Genomic DNA, 21,170 nt, shown 5'->3' with positions numbered 1-21,170 from the left:
TAAAAGAGAAAAAAGAAAAAGTAAAAAAAAAAGTGAAAAAGAAAAAAAGAAAAGAACATAACAAGAATCACAAGAGATGAAAAAGACAACATAATGGATGCAAAAGGGTATAAAAAGGACAAAATGGCATAGGAAAATGGACAAAAAAGATGTGAGACGAGCCACGAGATGTATAATGGCAGTAGAAGTGGAGTGAGAAAAGTATTTATAAACAGTGAAAAAGAGAAAAAATAAAAGAAACATAATAAATAGAACATGTAAATGGAGACACAACTACTACAGAGAGACGACAACTAACACACAGAGAACAAAAACCAACACAGAGAGACACACAACTACCACAGAGAGACAACAACTACCACAGAGAGACACAACTACTACAGAGAGACACACAACTAACACAGAGAGACCACAACTACCACAGAGAGACACAACTACCACAGAGACAACACAACTACCACAGAGAGACACAACTACACACAGAGACAACTAACACAGAGACGCAACCACCACAGAGACACAACTACCACAAGAGACGCACAACTACCACAGAGAGACAACAACTACCACAGAGAGACACACAACTACCACAGAGAGACCCACAACTAACACACAGAGAGACACAACTACCACAGAGAGACACACAACTACCACAGAGAGACGCCAACTACCACACAGAGAGACACACAACTACCACAGAGACGCACAACTACCACAGAGAGACACACAACTACCACAGAGACAACAACTACTACAGAGACGCCACCTACCACAGAGACCACAACTACCACAGAGACCACAACTACACACAGAGAGACACACAACTACCACAGAGAGACACACAACTACCACAGAGAGACGACAACTACCAACAGAGAGAACATACCACGAGAGACACACAACTACACAGAGACACACAACTACCACAGAGAGACACACAACTACCACAGAGAGACACACAACTACCACAGAGACACACAACTACCACAGAGAGACACACAACTACCACAGAGAGAGACACACAACTACCACAGAGACACAACTACCAGAGAGACCACAACTACCACAGAGACGACAACTACCACAGAGAGACACACAACTACCACAGAGAGACACACAACTACCACAGAGAGAACACACACAACTACCACAGAGACACACACAACCACCAGAGAGACACACAACTACCACAGAGAGACACAACTACCACAGAGAGACAAACAACCAACACAGAGACCACAACTACCACAGAGAGACAACAACTACCACAGAGAGACACACAACTACCACAGAGAGACACACAACCACCAGAGACACACAACTACCACAGAGAGACACAACTACCACAGAGAGACACACAACTACCACAGAGACACAACTACCACAGAGACACACAACTACCACAGAGAGACACAACTACCACAGAGAGACACAACTACCACAGAGAGACGCACAACTAACACAGAGAGACGCACAACTACCACAGAGAGACACACAACTACCACAGAGACACACAACTACCACAGAGAGACACACAACTACCACAGAGACACAACTACCACAGAGACCACAACTAACACAGAGAGACGCACAACTACCACAGAGAGACACACAACTACCACAGAGAGACACACAACTACCACAGAGAGACACACAACTACCACAGAGAGACACAACTACCACAGAGAGACGCACAACTACCACAGAGAGACACACACAACTACCACAGAGACACAACTACCACAGAGAGACGCACAACTACCACAGAGAGACACACAACTACCACAGAGAGACGCACAACTACCACAGAGAGACACACAACTACCACAGAGACACAACTACTACAGAGAGCACAACTACCACAGAGAGACACACAACTACCACAGAGAGACACACAACTACCACAGAGAGACACACAACTACCACAGAGAGACACAACTACCACAGAGAGACACACAACTACCACAGAGAGACACACAACTACCACAGAGAGACACACAACTACCACAGAGAGACACAACTACCACAGAGAGACACACAACTACCACAGAGACGCACAACTACCACAGAGAGACGCACAACTACCACAGAGACACACAACTACCACAGAGAGACACACAACTACCACAGAGAGACACAACTACCACAGAGAGACACAACTACCACAGAGAGACACAACTACCACAGAGAGACACACAACTACCACAGAGAGACACACAACTACCACAGAGAGACTAACTACCACAGAGAGACACAACTACCACAGAGAGACGACAACTACCACAGAGACACACAACTACCACAGAGAGACACACAACTACCACAGAGAGACCACAACTACCACAGAGACACAACTACCACAGAGACAACAACCACCACAGAGAGACACACAACTACCACAGAGAGACAACAACTACCACAGAGAGACACACAACTACCAGAGAGACACACAACTACCACAGAGAGGACACAACTACCACAGAGAGACACAACTACCACAGAGAGACAACAACTACCACAGAGACACAACTACCACAGAGAACACACACACAGAGAGAGACACAACTACCACAGAGACACAACTACCACAGAGAGACACAACTACCACACAGAGACACACAACTACCACAGAGAGACACAACTACCACAGAGAGACACACAACTACCACAGAGAGACACAACTACCACAGAGAGACACACAACTACCACAGAGAGACACACAACTACCTCAAAGATACACAAAACAACTAAATATGAACGCAACATTACTTAAAAAGACACAAAATAACCAAAACAACCTCAGTGTGTGTGTGTCTGTGTTTGTGTCTCAGTGTGTGTGTCTGTGTGTGTGTGTCTCTATGTGCGTGTGTGTGTGCGTGTCTGTGTTCCTGTGTGTCTCTCTGTGAGTGTGTGGGTCTGTCTGTGTGTGCGTGTGTTTCTGTGTGTCTCTCTGTGCAGTGTGTGTCTCTGTGTGTGTGTGTGTGTCTGTCTCTGTGTGTGTGTGTCTGTGTGTGTGTGTCTATATGTGCATGTGTGTGTTTGTATCTGTGTTTCTGTGTGTCTCTCTCTGTATGTGTGTGTGTGTCTTTGTGTGTGTGTCTATGTGCGTGTGTGTGTCTGTGTCTCTCTGTGCGTATGTGTGTGTCTGTCTGTATGTCTCTGTGTGTAAATGTGTGTGTCTGTGTCTCTCTGTGTGTGTCTGTCTCTGTGTGTGTGTCTCTCTGTGTGTGTGTGTGTCTGTGTGTGTGTACCTGTCTGTGTGTGTGTGTGTCTGTCTCTGTGTGTGTGTGTGTGTGTATGTGTGTCTCTGTGTGTGTGTCTGTCTCTCTGTGTTGTTTTTTTTTTGTGTGTGTGTGTGTGTGTTTGTATTGTGTGTGTCTGTGTGTGTGTATGTGTGTGTGTCTGTGTGTGTGTATGTCTCTCTGTGTGTGTGTGTGTGTGTGTGTGTATGTGTGTGCGTGTGTTACCTTGTGTACAGGTTGATGTAGAAGCCGAAGACGCACAGTCGGCACAGCCAATCAGGGAAGTCCCAGACTCCGCCCCTGAAGTAATAAGCCAATCGCAGTGGCAGGGTGAGGGAGAAGCTGCCGTCCGATATGGCGAGGTTCACCATGACGACGCAGGACGCCGAGTGTCTGGAGAGAGAGAGAGAGAGAGAGAGAGAGAGAGAGAGAGAGAGAGACAGAGAGAGAGAGACAGAGAGAGAGAGACAGAGAGAGAGACAGAGAGAGAGAGAGAAATAGTCGGCTTTTATTTGGTGTTTACATCAAATTCAAATTCCGAGCAACTAATTTGCATAAAGTTTTGTATCTTGAATCTGAATCAAATTTAAAGATATTATCTTCAAAACTTGTGTTTGTGTGTGTCTCTCTGTGTGTGTCTCTGTGCGTGTTTCACTCTGTGCGTGTGTGTCTGTTTGTGTGTCTTTGTGTTTGTCTATGTGTGTGTGTTTGTGTGTGTCTCTGTGTTTGTGTGTTTGTGTTTCACTCTGTGCGTGTGTGTCTGTTTGTGTGTCTCTGTGTGTGTGTGTTTGTGTGTTTGTGTTTCACTCTGTGTGTGTGTGTCTGTGTGTGTGTCTCTGTGTGTGTGTGTGTGTTTCTCTGTGTGTATTAACTTCAAAGCTTGGATCCGTTTAAACTTGAACAGCTGAGAGATATAAACATTATCAGCAGCTGCAGACTTTGTTCAGGTAAACGAGACCTCGGTAATAAAATAAAAACTTTATTGGCAAACAGAAACAACCACAAAGAGAAACTAAACGGCTGAAAATAGACCGAAAACTATTAACAGAAACATACAAAAAAAAAAGCAGACACACACACAAATTCTTGTTTTCCTACATTTTGAGTCCCTGAACGGTTGTTTTCACGTCTGTTATTGAGGGGTTCTATGTCCCGGGGCCCGTTGTTGTCTCATAATCTGTGCGTGTGTTACCTAAACACACACACACACACACACACACACACACACACACACACACACACACACACACACACACTCTCTCTCTCTCTCTCTCACACACACACAGACACACACCCTTTGGGAGTCTAGTTCCTGTATACAGGGTGGGGGGTCTGTGTCCCGGGGCCCGTTGTTGTCTCATAATCTGTGCGTGTGTTACCTAAACACACACACACACACACACACACACACACACACACACACACACACACACACACACACACACTCTCTCTCTCTCTCTCACACACACACAGACACACACCCTTTGGGAGTCTAGTCCCTGTATACAGGGTGGGGGGTCTGTGTCCCGGGGCCCGTTGTTGTCTCATAATCTGTGCGTGTGTTACCTTAAACACACACACACACACACACACACACACACACACACACACACACACACACACACACACACACACACACACACACACACACACTCTCTCTCTCACACACACACAGACACACACCCTTTGGGAGTCTAGTTCCTGTATACAGGGTGGGGGTCTGTGTCCCGGGGCCGCTTGTTGTCTCATAATCTGTGCGTGTGTTACACACACACACACACACACACACACACACACCTTTTGTGAGTATCCCTGTATACAGGGTGGGGGGTCTGTGTCCAGGGACCCCTTGTTGTCTCATAATCTGTGCGTGTGTTACATAAACACACACACACACACACTCTCTCACACACACACACACACACACACACACACACACACACACACACTCTCACACACACACACACACACACACACACACACACACACACACACACACACACACACACACACACACACACACACACACACCCTTTGTGAGTCTAGTCCCTGTATACAGGGTGGGGGGTCTGTGTCCAGGGACCCCTTGTTGTCTCATAATCTGTGCGTGTGTTACATAAACTCAGGTTAACATCCTGTGTGTTATCAGAGATCCTCTGTAGTAAAGGGAGCGCATTTCAAGCTGCGCCAATTTTTCCTGCTTAGGTTTTGTGTTGATTTGGGTTTTCTCAGATTCATGTATTGAAAGATTTTTAAAAAGTTTTTTTTTTTTAAGTTTTTCGCCGTTTCGGTCATTTTTCCCCGATGTTTTTTTTTTTCGCCTTTTTTTTATCGTTTTGACACAGACACACACACACACACACACACACACACACACACACACACACACACACACACAAACACTCTCACACACACACACTCTCACACTCTCTCTCACACACACACACACACACACACACACACACACACACACACACACACACACACACACACACACACACACAAACACAAAAAAAACACTCTCACACTCACACACACACACACACACACACACACACACACACACACACACACACACACACACACACACACACACACACTCTCACACACAGACACATTCTCACACACTCTCTTACACACACAGACACACACACAGGCGCACTCTGTCACACACACAGACACACTCTCACACACAGACACACTCTCACACACTCTCTTACACACACAGACACACACAGGCGCACTCTGTCACACACACAGACGCACACACAAACACACACACACAAACAAACACTCTCACACACAGACACACTCTCTCTCTCACACACACACACACACACACACACACACACACACACACACACACACACACACACACACACACACTCTCTCTCACACACACACACACACACACACACACACACACACACACACACACACACACACACACACAAACAGAGCGCCAGTTATCATCATGTTATGAAATGTTTGCATAGAAGAGAAGCTGTGTTTTCACTGTAACTGAGTGTCTGTCTAACTGAGTGTCTGTCTAACTGAGTGTCTGTCTAACTGAGTGTCTGTCTAACTGAGTGTCTGTCTAACTGCGTGTCTGTCTAACTGCGTGTCTGTCTAACTGCGTCTGTCTAACTGAGTGTCTGTCTAACTGCGTGTCTGTCTAACTGTATACAGCGAGGACAGAGATCAGCGCTGGAACAAGTATTCAGTACCTTTACTTCACTAAAACTACTAACACCACACTGTATAAATACTCTCTAAGTAACAGTCCTGTTCAGAAGTCTTCTGATTGGCTCAGGACTTTTTCTACGGAAAGGCTGAAGCTGCTGTGTGGCATTCTGCCACGACGGAAAGAAAAACCGGAATGAAAAACCGGTTCCTCTTCAACGTACCTAACACTGAAGCTCTGTTCACGGAGCAGACAGCGTGCTGTGGAAAGGAAAACCAAACGGATGAAAAAATCAATTTATTTTTGCCTTTTTGGGTTCGGACCAAAATGATCCAACGATCTGGTCTTCGGACCAAAAGGCAACAAGTGGTTCCACGTTGCAGCATTATTTCATCCGTTTGGTTTTCCTTTCCACGGCACGCTGTCTGCTCCTATCCCCCACTCAGGTGATGAGCTGGTGGTAACCAATCAAAACGCAGCAGCGCAAAGTCACGTGATCATCGGCCAGATGTGTCTTTGAACGATTTTCCTAAAAAAAAAAAAAACTTTTGGTCACATCTATGACTTCACCTCACTGACCTAACAAACTCGGACCATTTCACAACGTTAACCACATGTCTGTATGTGTGTGTGTCTGTGTGTGTGTATGTGTTAGTGTGTCTGTGTGCGTGAGTGTGTGTGTGTGTATGTCTGTGTGTTTGTGTGTGTGTATGTGTGTGTATGTGTGAATGTGTGTGTGTCTGTGAGTGTTTGTGTGTGTCTTTGTCTGTATGTTTGAGTGTCTGTGTGTGTGTGTGTGTATACGTGTGAGTGTGTTTGTGTGTGTCTGTGAGTGTTTGTGTGTGTGTGTCTGCTTCTGTGTGTGTTTGTGAGTGTGTGCGTGTATGTTTGAGTGTCTGTGTGTGTGTGTATATGAGTGTGTGTCTGTGTGTCTGAGTGTGTACTGTGTGTGTTTGTGTGTGTGTCTGTGTTCTTGTGTGTATGTCGGTGTGTGTCTGTGTGTGTGTGTGTGTGTCTGTGTGTGTGAGTGTGTCTGTGTGAGCTGTGTTTGTGTCAGTGTGTGTGTGTGTTTCTGTCTCTGTGTGTGTGAGTGTGTGTGTCTGTGTGTTTGTGTCTGTGTATATATGTGTCTGTCTTTGTGTGTCTGTGTGTGTGTCTGTGTGTGTCTGTCTGTCTGTGTGTGAGTCTATGTGTGTGTCTATGTGTCTGTCTGTGTGTGTGTCTGTGTGTGTTAATTAAATAACAGTATTTTGATATTCAATTTGATGCGAACACACAGGAAAAAAAAAACCTTTTGATTTGAGTTTGTTTTGATACCTTTCCAAAACAACATTAGGGAGCTTTTTATTTCCTGTTTTCTTACTCAGTAACATGTGACGTGATGTAAAATGTATCAAACTTAAGTAAAACTAAAAGTACAGATTTAAAAAAACTACCATAAAAAGTAAAAGCACACAAAAAAACTCCTCAATTAAAGTAACGTGAGCAATTATAATTTCTCACTTTTGACCGTTATCTTATGAAGTTAGTGTGAAATAGTTGCTTTCATCACAGATTCCTGAAGGTCTCCAGGTTACTACTCGTCCTGTGTGATCAGAGTTTTAAGAGACAGAAAACCACGCCCAAATATTTCCCATTCCTTAAGAGCAAAAAAAAAAACAGCCAAAGAACAGTAGTTTCCTTGTTGAAACGATGACGGTGTTCATTCCAGCACGTAATAGATAGTTATCTTAGAAAATCAACATGTTTCCGCTTGCAAAAAAAGTATGTGGACACTGTAGAATATCAGCACTTCAAGTTATTTTCGTGCACGTTGCAAAAGAAGCTGTGTGCAGTCATTGAGGAAGAAGTGGTTCAAGGAAATGTCTCTGACGCACAGTAAGTTAAGCTCAACCTTTAACTACAGTTTAAGCCTTGTGTTGTCTTTGTTTATTCGACTTTTTTGTCGCTTTTTAAAATATTTTTTTTCACTTTTGTCAACACATTTAATTCACGGTCAATAAAACTAATTTATGTGACATTATGACCTAAAAATGTATCCTTGAAATTATGAATTATTTTAACTAATAGTTAAGATTAGAGGATGTTGAGTGGATCAAAGACTGGCACATGTCAACGGTTAGTCAGGATACTGTTTTGAAACCATTAAAACTATTATTTTTGGACAATTTTGGTTGAAAGAAACCCATATTTCTGATATAAAAAAAAAACATTGAACATGAGTCAAATTTGACCCGAGGACAACACAAGGGTTAAAGGTTGCATGTCATGAAAATTTCACTTTATGAGGCTTTTTAGCATTAATGTGAGTTCCCCCAGCCTGCCTATGGTCCCCCAGTGGCTAGAAATGGTGATAGGTGTAAACCGAGCCCTGGGTATCCTGCTCTGCCTTTGAGAAAATGAAAGCTCAGATGGACCAATCAGGAATCTTCTCCTTATGAGGTCATAAGGAGCAAGGTTACCTCCCCTTTCTCTGCTTTGCCCGCCCAGAGAATTTGGCCCGCCCATGAGAGAGAGAGAGACAACATGGCTTTCAAACCAAGGGGGGTAAGCTTCGCTTCAGAACTCAAACCTCCTATGGCGCCATTTTGATGCTACAAAGCCATCACCTCCCGTTAGCATCCCATTGACTCCCATTCATTCTGACGTCACTTTGACAGAGAATAACTTTACATCTGAACCGTTTAAAGACTCTATTTGTCCGTTGTTTATTTCTAAAGAAACACGACAATGTATAAAAGGCTCCATTACCTTGTACCTCACGTTATGGCTCCGTAGCAGACGCTTTTATAACAATAGGCTAACGATTGGGTCATAACCACGAGACTTACTGTCACACAGTAGAGGAATTACCGTATAGTACAGGAGAAGCTCTCAGGCAGTTTGGACTTCCATTATCTGTTTAGGTTTAATTACTAATGTTAACTAGCATGTTAGTGATCAGTAATTAGCCTGTGTCTATGTTATCTCCTTACATATACCTACGCTCTCCGTCTCTGTAAGATTGGGAATGATTGAGATTTCTCTCGGCACAGCTACCAGAAGACTTCACACTTTCAGACACGTTGCTCACGTCACATCTAAGTCGTCTCTCTCAGTTGGAGGCTGCTCAGTAACGCTCAGCCAGCACCGGGAAAGAGACTTCTAATATCCTTCACTGGTCTCCATCCAGAGACACAGGGTCTGGTGGTTCATTAATGTATAATGTCTATGTTTCAAATGAGCAAAGTGGCAGTTGGTCAAGGCCACACCCTCCACCTTGCCCCCCCCCCCTCTCCTCCTCAATAGCTACAGACACAGAAATGGCACATCCTAAGGAAAGCTCATTGTGTGTGTGTGTGTGTGTGTGTGTGTGAGATGTATGTCTCTGTGTGTGTGTGTGTGTGTGGTATGTAAATCACCTCTTAAAACCGTTGGCCTGTTTTAAACAAAGCTGCTCTCTTTAAACATACACACGCTATAAAGTTTTAACAACCTTCTATCAGGCCGTAATTTAATAATAATATATGAGGGTACACAACCAGTCAGTGTGTGTATGTCTGTGTGTGTGTGTGTGTGTGTGTGTGTGGTATGTAAATCACCTCTTAAAACCGTTGGCCTGTTTTAAACAAAGCTGCTCTCTTTAAACATACACACGCTATAAAGTTTTAACAACCTTCTATCAGGCCGTAATTTAATAATAATATATGAGGGTACACAACCAGTCAGTGTCTGTATGTCTGTGTGTGTGTGTGTGTGTGTGTGTGTATGTCTATGTGTGTCTATGTGTGTGTGTATGTCTGTGTGTGTGAGTATGTCTTTGTGTGTGTGTGTGTGTGTGTGTATGTGTGTGTGTGTATTTGTGTGTGTGTGTGTGTGTGTGTGTGTGTGTGTGTGTGTGTGTGTGTATGTGTGTGTGTGTGAGTATGTCTGTGTGTGTGTGTCAATGTGTGTGTGTATGTCTGTGTGTGTGAGTATGTCTGTGTGTGTGTGTGTATGTCTGTGTGTGTGTGTGTCTATGTGTGTGTGTATGTCTATGTGTGTGTGTGTGTATGTCTGTATGTGTGTGTGTGTGTCTATGTGTTTGTATGTCTGTGTGTGTATGTGTGTGAGTGTGTGTGTCTGTGTGTGTATGTCTGTGTGTGTGTGTGTGTGTATGTCTATGTGTGTGTATGTCTGTGTGTGTCTATGTGTGTGTGTATGTCAGTGTGTGTATGTCTGTGTGTGTCTATGTGTGTGTGTATGTCAGTGTGTGTGAGTATGTCTGTGTGTGTGTGTGTGTCTGTGTGTATGTCTGTTGTGTGTGTGTGTGTGTGTGTGTGTGTGTGTGTGCGTGTATGTCTATGTGTGTGTCTATGTCTGTGTGTGTGTGTGTGTGTGTGTGTGTGTGGTATTCTAACTGATGGTTATCATTAGTCTTGCATTGGCCTCAGACACCATTCCTTCTAAATCACATCAGCAGAACAGAGTCAATCAACCACTTAATGAAAAGAGTGTAAACTATAACAAACATCGTGATTTTTATATAAATCAGCTCTTAAAGCTGTCGGCCTGTTTTAAACAAAGCTGCTCTCTTTAAACATACTTGTTTTATAACGTTCTTTCAGGATTGTGCTGCTGTAATGTAACAATAATGATAATTGAGGGTACAAAAATGTGTACCCTCAACTATTACCAAGTTTTTATAACAACCATCCAGTGTGTGTATGTCTGTGTGTGTGTGTATGTGTCTGTGTCTTTGTGTCTATTTGTGTGTGTAGAGAGAGAGAGAGTGAAAGTGTGTGTGTGTCTGTGTCTTTGTGTCTATTTGTGTGTGTGTGTGTCTTAGAGAGTGAAAGTGTATGTGTGTGTGTGTGTCTGTGTCTTTGTGTCTATTTATGGGTGTGTGTGTCTTAGAGAGTGAAAGTGTATGTGTGTGTGTCTGTGTCTTTGTGTCTATTTGTGTGTGTGTGTCTGAGAGAGTGAAAGTGTATGTGTGTGTGTGTCTGTGTCTTTGTGTCTATTTATGTGTGTGTGTGTGTCTTAGAGAGTGAAAGTGTATGTGTGTGTGTCTGTGTCTTTGTGTCTATTTGTGTGTGTGTGTCTGAGAGAGAGTGAAAGTGTGTGTGTCTGTGTCTATTTATGTGTGTGTGTGTGTGTCTCTGTGTGTGTGTCAGTGTGTGTGTGTGTTTGTGTGTGTCTTTGTTTCTATTTGTGTGAAAGTGTGTGTGTGTGTATTTGTGTGTGAATTTGTAATTTGTAACAACTAATATCAACTGGCAGCTTGCAATTATAATAGTCAGAACAACACATTGTTTCCAGTCCCCTTGAACAAAAATGATTAATTATTAATAACTATTGCTGACAGAAAATGAAAAACCTTTAAGTATAAGCCCCGCCCATATATATATATATATATATATATATATATATATCAAAGGGTTCAGACCTGCGGTTTCTCTGCAGGAAGAAGACGGCGAGCGCTCCGACGTTGCACAGGAACGCCACAGGAAACAGCAGCAGGTAGGTGAAGGTGTAGGCGCGGTATTTGAATGCGTCGTCGTCATGGAAACACGCCATGGACTCCAGGGTCAGAGAGGAGTTGTTGCCCATGATGACGGGGGTCGTTAGCAGATGTTCTGCAAAAACACACACGCACACGCACACACACACACACACACACACACACACACACACACACACACACACACACACACACACACACACACACACACACACACACACACACACACACACACACATGCTTTTTAGCTGAGAAGCAGGACCATGCAGATTTAAAACAAAACTCAGAACGTTAACACACTAAATTCTCATTTTTAATTTTTAAATTGTCATCATCAGGTCAGAACGCTGAAAACTGATTCTGTTTGAGTCAAAGTTTTTCTTTGTGTTTGTATTTCTTTAAACCTGTCAAATAATTTTACTCCATGAACTACAGTTTTTTACAATCACTTTGCTACTAATTTCAGAACCTTGACGTCATTTTTCAAAACCCTAGACACAAAACTCACAACGATCATCACTTGTAACACAGGCTGTCCAATGTTCAAAACATTGCATCATTAATATCTTTAAATAAATCTTGCACTTGCACAATCATTGGTTCAAAAAACAAATTGATTGTGAAATACCATTGAAAGGTTACTTTAGATCACCCACACACAAGCTACCCACAGTTTCACTGTGTCATCGTTCGTACAGTCATTAAATATTGTAGTACAAAATAGGAGATGCATGTTTCATTATAGTATTACATGTAAATACATCCCTGTAAAAGTACTGCAGTAGTAGAGAGAATACTACAGACACAGTGGAGTCATTGAACAAAACCTGAAATGTATTGATGAAAAACAATACAGTACGATCACAACATAGGTTTATTTGAATCAAAGTAAAATACAGTTTTTTACAATCACTTGTAAAAAACTCTAACACTTTTGTCAATTGCTTGGATACAACACACATAAACCTAAGATCGTTAACAAAGATCACCTGTTCAATATGACACAACTTAATATCAAAGTACTACTATTTCAAAAAGCAATTCACACATTACATTTCAGGTGACTGTCTATTCATTTCATTACAATCATCTAACTATCAATCGTTACAACTGATCAAAATGATAAGTAGCTGTTGCATTACTCTTAATGACTGTATGGAAACAGATAAACAATATTCCATGTTTAGATCATGAAAGCTTCAAGATAACGAGATTCATTGTCACCAGTTAGCGTGGAGCGTGAACCAACTACAGTATCTATTGATGTAATATTTCATCATCATTCTTTACTTATCAAACACTGTTTCTATGGCCCCATGTACCACCTTTGAGACTATTTACAGTATTGACAGTACTGACCTGTATGCATGCAGGCCCTTGGAATTGCTTGTCCAATTCTGCCAACTCGTTACTGATGATTGAGATATATACTTTATATATATACTGTATATATACATATACACTCGTACCACATTGTTCGCCATGCCCGAAGGTTTTTTCCAAGATGTTTGGCTAATTGCCATGTAGATGAGAACCTGTGGCCAATCCACAAGACAGTGTTGATGAAGATGTAGAATACCGTTATCACTCCTTTGTTTTGCTTTTTAAATTACAAGCAAGTTCAGGAACATTGCATTTGATGTTCTACAGTACTGTCTTTTCTTTTCTATTTTGTAGCTAATTATTTTTGCTTTGATTCAAATAAACCTATGTTGTGATTGTACTGTATTTTTTTTCATCAATACATTTTAGATTTTGGTCAATGATTCCACTGTGTCTGTAGTACTCTCTCTACTACTGCAGTACTTTTATAGGGATGTATTTACATGTAGTACTATAATGAAACATGTATCACCTATTTTGTATTACAATATTTAATGACTGTACGAACGATGACACAGCGAAACTGTGGGTAGCTTGTGTGTGGGTGATCTAAAGTAACCTTTCAATGGTATTTCACAATCAATTAGTTTTTTGAATCAATGATTGTGCAAGTGCAAGATTTATTTAAAGATATGAATGCACAATGATGACCGTTTTGAGTTTTGTGTCTAGAGTTTTGAAAAATGACATCAGGGTTCTGAAATTAGTAGCAAAGTGATTGTAAAAAACTGTAAATGAACAAATGATCTTAGGTTTATGTGTATTGTATCCAAGCAATTTAAACAAGTGTTAGAGTTTTGAAAAATGTGCATTTTGATCATTGGTTGTGAGTTTTGTTTCTAGAGTTTTGAAAAATGACGTCAAGGTTCTGAAATTAGTAGCAAAGTGATTATAAAAAACTGTAACAATAGTCCCCTGAGTCGTCTGACGGGACTGTTGAACAGCAGAGCACCTGGTTACGTTACTGCCAGAAACAACAGGTGAGTGTGTGTGTGTGTCTCACTGTCTCTCGTTGTGTTGACAGATGTGGTGTTTGTGTCTCAGTCTGACTCAGCCGCCGGAAACTAACTTTCAAACTCTGAATACACAAAGACACCGCAGAGCAAAACCACACCACCTGGAATCTGTGTGTGTCTGTGTGAGAGAGAGTGAAAGTGTGTGTGTGTATGTGTGTGTGTGTGAGTATGTGTGTCTGTGTGTGTGTCTGTCTGTGTGCGTGCGTGTGTGTGTCTGTGTGTGTGAGAGAGAGTGAAAGTGTGTGTATGAGAGGGAGTGAAAGTGTGTATGTGTTTGTGTGTTTGTGTGTGTTTGTGTGTGTGTGCGTCTGTGTATGTATGTGTATGTATGTGTGTGTGTGTGTGTGTGTGTGTCTGTATATGTGTGTGTGTATGAGAGGGAGTGAAAGTGTGTGTGTGTGTGTGTGTGTATGAGAGGGAGTGAAAGTGTGTGTGTGCGTGCATGTGTGTCTGTGTGTGTGTGTGTGTGTGTGAGAGAGAGTGAAAGTGTGTGTGTGTGTGTGTGTGAGAGAGAGTGAAAGTTTGTGTGTGTGTGTATGTGTGTCTGTGTCTGTGTGTGCGTGTGTATATGTGTTTGTGTGTGGTATGTAAATCACCTTAAAACTGTTGGCTGCTCTTTTTAAACAAACAGACGCTGTGCTTCTCTGATCTCTCACTCCCTTTTTTAGTCATTTAGTTATGGTTAAGATAAGGAAAAGAACATTTGTCTCGGGCAGTTCACCTTTACTGCAGCCGTAAAAACACACAACATGTACAACATGATACAACACAACAAACCATAATGTGACCCTAATGGTGCGTCAAACACAACATGGTGTCCAGCGCTTACTCAAAATTAATAAAATAATAAAAACTAATAAATATTGTTGCAGTTTATGTCCAGAAGTGTCTTTCTGTGTCTCTCTCTGGTCATTTGGAGTCTCTTTGAGGTTATTTTGTGTCTGTTTGTGGTTCATTTTCTTCTCTAATCACGTGTAACATGTGATGATGCATGATGCAAGGCCACATGTCAAAGTGTCCCTGAGCAAGACACTGAACCCCAAATTGCTCCCCGGATGCTGTATGTATAGCTATGTATATCCTAATACTTAGGATGGGTTAGATGCAGTAAAAGAATTTCACTACGTTGTAGTGTGTGTATGTGACGATTAAGAATAAAGTTTGATCCTTAGTGTACAGGAGGAGACTCTTGCTACGTTTCCACGTGGCCGGCTATCTTCATAAACTGACATTTCAACCTCTCCGTTTTCTAAGATAACATCGTGCACAGCTGTCAGTTTTCAGAAAAGTGTTCGTTTACACGTACCCGTGTATATGTGCCGTCAATGCAGCCAAGAGCACGCCAAACCTGTAAGTGGCGGTGTAACGAGAAGATCAAGCCCACGTTAGCAGAATCAGAAACCACAAAATCACGAAAATAGCAACAACAGCAACCAATCACTTCCTCTCTGTCTCTCTCTCGGCTGCCTAAACCTCCATTTGTCTCAGTTTACATGCAAACGTGCAAACGAAGATTTCAAAAATCTCCACTCTGGCCAGAGTTTTTAGAAAGACTCGGTTTCAGAGGCGAATTCTCCGTTTGCGTGTAAACGAAGGGAAATGTCAACGTTTGTAAAAATACATGTAAACAGGTCAGTCAAATTTGACCCGTTTTCAAAGTTTTTATATCAGAAATATCGGTTTCTTTGAACCAAAATGCCCAAAAATAACACAGACGCGTGGATGTACGTTGTATGTAACCCATGCAGAACGACCACACAATTGTCGAGTGAAAGCGGCGTTAACGCGAGAAATGATCCGTCTACCGAAGGTTGAGTTGGCAGAGAACCTCTCCTCCTCTCAGCAGCCGGCTGTGAACTGTAAAGGTTTCTGTGTGATTCCCACATAAATTTCTCTGACGTGAACCAACGCTTGACCCGCGGCCTCCCCGCTGATCTGTGTTTATAACGCTCTAACGCTAAAATCTATCCATCTATCTATCTATCTATCTATCTATCTATCTATCTATCTATCTATCTATCTATCTATCTATCTATCTATCTATCTATCCATCTATCTATCCATCTATCTATCTATCTATCTATCTATCTATCTATCTATCTATCTAATGAATTTTTGCATTTTGTCTTCGTTTGTGTCGGCACTTTGTCTCTTTTGGTGGTTAATTTACGTCTTGGAAGGCATTTCGTATTTTCTTGTTATTTGCGTCTGAAAACGTGTTTGTATCGAATGAAGAAAAGGCCACAAAGAGACGAAAAATGACTGAATAGACAGGAAACAATCAAAAACACACAGATTAACAACTTACAACTACCATAAGGGAAAATGACTAAAAATATATAAAAATAGATGCAAAACCATCAAACAATGAACACAAAATGGCCACAAAGTCATATCAAATGACTAAAAATAGAAAAAAACAACCACAAAGAGATGAAAAATGACACAAAAACAATCAAACTGACCCATTTAGTCCAGTACTGTCCTTAAGTGAACCACTGAAAACTACTAGGAGATGCAAAATGACCACAGAGACCCAAAATGTCTTAAAATAGACGGAAAACAATCAAACTGACCCATTTAGTCCAGTACTGTCCTTAAGTGAACCGCTGAACACTACTAGAAGGAGACGCAAAATGACCACAGAGACCCAAAACGTCTTAAAATAGACAAAAAACGATCAAAACATACACATCACAACTACTGTTAACTACTAAAATGATAAAATAGACACATAATGCCCATAAAGACATGCATAATCACCACACAGAGATGCAAAATGACTTAAAAATAGATGCAAAACTTTCACAAAGACACCCACACGACTATGACCCAAATGACCCAAAATAGGAAGTCAGGCCAGTCGGCCGTCCAACAGAGCGGCAAAAATGCAGGTCTATTCATTCATATTTTGACTGGGGGGGAAGTGTGTTAAGGGTGCGGCAGGGGTTTGCCGCAGGGGTAGTCTGGAAGCTGCCTAGGAGAGAAAGAAGGCAAAGTATGCCGCCCTGGTCGTGGAGTGCAGAGAAAGTGGATGGAGTGTGAGGATGCACCCAGAGGAGGTGCGAGCCAGAGGCTTTGTGGGCAGATCATCATCACTCCTGCTCAAGGACCCGGGACTACGTGGAGCCACACTGAGCAGATCCCCCAAAAGAGCTCTCTAAGGGAGGCTGAGAAAGCAAACCACTGGCTCTGGCTGAAACGACGAGACAAGGCTTGGGGAGTAACATCCAATTAGGTTTTGCTGCAAGGGGTGATCAGGGACAGTGTTGGGCAAGTTACTTTTAAAAAATAACTAAATTAGTTACTCAGTCACAAATTATAAAAGTAACTAGTTACTACAGAAAGTAACTATTGCGTTGCTTTCAAGTACATTTTTAAATGCTCAAATGTGACCCCACCTCCACCCCTCTTTAACGGAACTTAAAATGCATGTGCATGTTCAATTATTTATGATAAATCTGAATATTATAATGAAATGGACAATTAATACAATACATTATTAACAGAAGCAATGTACACAAATCTAAACTATTTTAATGTTGCTGTGGGACAAAGTGAGACTAGCCTCCAATCAAATGCCATGTACGTAGATACCATGTTTATATAGTGGATCGATACAAATAACACAATTGATATTTATTGCCCCTCAACGGGCCACAACTGGGCAAATGTAAATTTAAATTTAAATTAAATTATGCTTGTTAAGCACTATGCCAAAAATAAATAACAAATATATACACTCTTTGTAGTGCAAACAGATCGGTTCTTTCTGGAGGCATTTTGCCAGTTCATTCGGGGCCTGCAGTCAGTGGGACATACTGTATGAGAACATTTGCACACATTTGAGAAAACACATGTTACAGAGTATTTAAAGTTTGAGTAAGTTTGAATTACTTGACACCGACGTGGATATAAGCACTTTTGCCCAGATATATGCATAATGTGCATTTCACGATTAACTAATGGCTATAGTTCCATTTAGAGAAGGCTCATTTTGGATTATTTGGGCTCGCCATACCTGTCTCTCGTTGACTGACTCGCTTGTGGTGTTCGTTGTGTGTCCGACTATGCGTGCTTTCGAACACCCGCCCAACTCTACCTCCGATTGGCTTACCATGAAATGAAAAAAACAGCTTCAATTATAGTAATGCGCTGCATTTTTTGGAAGTAACGGTAACAGCGTTATTGAGATGGGAAGACTAATCAATTAGATTATTCGTTACTGAAAAAAGTACGCCGTTATTTTTAACGCCGTTATTTATAACGCCGGTATTCCCATCCCATACTTTTGAACGTCCACATGTTCCACCAAAACAATATAATTATGCTGCTCTTATTCTGTTTTTAACTCTCTTGTGTATGCATTTGCATTGTATTTATTTATTAATTATGGGAAACTGTGTGGTGTATAGGAATGTGTGTTTATGTGTGAGCTGCTGGACACTCGAATTTCCCCATGGGGATGAATAATTATCTATCTATCTATCTATCTATCTATCTATCTATCTAAAAGAAGTTCCTTCCTGAGACTATTTAGCAGAGGCATCGTGGCTCCATCCAGACCTTAGTGCTGCCCAAGACGATTGTGATTGGTTTAAAGAAATGCCAATAAACCAGAGCACGTTTTTCTCTCATCCCGGAATGCTGTGTGGACTAGCCAGACCTTCCTCCGCAGTGCTGTGGAGGAAGGTCTAGCAAAGCAAGAGGGGGGGGGGGCGGGTGCACGCAAAGAAACACAGCGGGCCTGCGGCGAAAAGTTGAGACCGACTCTTTTGGAGAAACGCATCCCGCCGACATGCTGCCGAGGCCAGTCATGTAAGCATGGATCAGACTCGTTGACGTGTTTTGGAGGTGCCATGAGAGTCATGTGTCAAACTCAAGGCCCGAAGGCCAAATCTGACTCCTCGCACATTTTGATCTGGCCCGTCTAGTTGTGCGCCAAGCCAAATAGACGGGAAATCTGTTAACAGAATTGGGCAGATTTGACTATGAGACTCTATGACGTTAACCCTTGTGTTGTGTGTCCTCTGGTCAAATTTGACCCGTTTTCAAAGTTTTTATATCAGAAATATCGGTTTCTTTTAACCAAAATACCCAAAATAACACGGATGCGTGGATGTACGTTGTATGTAACCCATGCAGAACGACCACGCGTTAATGCGAGAAATGATCCGTCTACCGACGGTTGAGTTGGCAGAGAACCTTCTCCTCCTCTCAGCAGCCAGCTGTGAACTGTAAAGGTTTCTGTGTAATTCCCACATAAGTTTCTCTGACATGAACAAACACTTGACCCGCGCCCTTCTTGCTGATCTGTGTTTATAACGCTGCAGAGATAGTTTACTCTAAAAAAGGAATTATCACGCTAAGAAAACGGTCATCCATAAACCTTCAAATGAGTTCATCTCTGCCATTATGCTAACATTTCCCTCTGGATAAATAAAGTATCTATCTATCTATCTATCTATCTATCTATCTATTGTATCTTTGAATTTTGTCTTCCTTTGTGTCAGCACTTTGTCTCATTTGGTGGTTAATTTCTGTCTTTGAAGGCATTTTGTGTCTTTAGAGTTGTTTTGTGTTCCGTTAAAGTACCTTAACGTCTTTATAGAGTCACTTTGAGTCCTTTTTGTAGTTGTCAAGTGTCTATGTCTTAGTTCATTTGGGTTTCTCTGTATTTGTTTAGTGTCTCCATGTTGTCATTTTATCTCTTTGCAGTTAACTTGTGCTTCTCTGTGGTGGTTTTGAGTCTCTTTACACCCATTTTTGAAGTTATTTTGTGTCTCTTGATAGTCACTTTGTTTCTTGGGGTCATGTCATGTCTTTTTGTAGATAACTATATAATTCTTTGTAGTTGTTTAGTGTCTCTTTTTGTAGTCATTTTGTGTCCCTTTGTTTTTTTTTAAGGCCAAATCCACAGAAACAACAGTTGATTCATGAGCTAACAGCATGCTTTAATTAACCTGGACTTCTCAAACTGAACGTAATATAAACTGAACTCCATATAAGGCTGGGAGTTTTCACAACATAATCTCCAGGATATTATCTGATCTGAAGCTGCATATTGTTGTTGTTAACTTTTTACACTTTATTTGAAAAAAGTTATATGACTCACCGTTCATCCTGTCACAGCTTCATCTCTCCAGCAGCCGTCTGTCCGTCCGTGTCTCTGTTTCTCTCTCTTTTTATCTGTCTATTTCTCTTTGTGTATCTGTCTGTCTCTCTGTGTATCTGTCCGTCTCTCTGTGTATCTGTCTGTTGCTCTCTGTGTATCTGTCCGCTCGTCCAGTATTCAAATCCTCCTGCTAAACAGTTTATGGGAGTGTTGATATGCAAAAGTTCTCTGGAAGCAGAAGTAGGCGTGCACATAAACACACACACACACACACACACACACACACACACACACACACACACACACACACACACACACAGGCTTAAAGTAAACACACACTCCACTGTTCCTTTGTAACTGAGGAGACAGAAATAACTCACACACACATTTCCTGAACATCTAGATTCCTTTTCCACCTGAGATCTGGGATTGAAGAACCAGTATGGGTGTGAATCAACCGTTATCACGTCACAAAATTATATAATTACTGAGCTCTTCCAGACATTTAAATAAAAAATCAATCTCCTCTTTTTAAGAAAAAATATAAAGGGGAATCTAAAATAAAGGGGCATCTTACAGATGATATGTATCAATATCTTTAGTTTGCATCTATAAATATTGGATGGTGGATCATTACATTGTGTTGTTACAGCCCTAAAAACTGGTATTAACTGTGATTATTACTCCGTGTTTGAGTAGAGCTGCAAACTATCCATGTAAATCCGGAAAAGTAGGCAGAACTCAGAAA

At 41.6% G+C, this 21,170-nt stretch overlaps 1 protein-coding gene across 1 annotated transcript in view; it reads right to left on the bottom strand.

Moving 5' to 3' along the window:
• Positions 1 to 20,555, bottom strand: part of LOC120572609 (cysteinyl leukotriene receptor 1-like) — a 23,642-nt gene extending 3,087 nt beyond the window's left edge. Inside the window, 3 exon segments of the mRNA XM_039821930.1 lie at positions 3,468 to 3,635; positions 11,834 to 12,023; positions 20,423 to 20,555. Of these exon segments, the coding sequence (XP_039677864.1) occupies positions 3,468 to 3,635; positions 11,834 to 12,023; positions 20,423 to 20,429 (365 nt within the window). The 5' untranslated portion in view covers positions 20,430 to 20,555.
• Positions 20,556 to 21,170: the final 615 nt, after the last annotated feature.

The sequence above is a fragment of the Perca fluviatilis genome, chromosome 14, assembly GCF_010015445.1.
Source record: "Perca fluviatilis chromosome 14, GENO_Pfluv_1.0, whole genome shotgun sequence".
In the NCBI taxonomy this organism is placed as follows: Eukaryota; Metazoa; Chordata; class Actinopteri; order Perciformes; family Percidae; genus Perca; species Perca fluviatilis.
The sequence above is the reverse complement of the archived record's forward strand: the minus strand, read 5'-3'. Positions and strand labels throughout refer to the sequence as shown.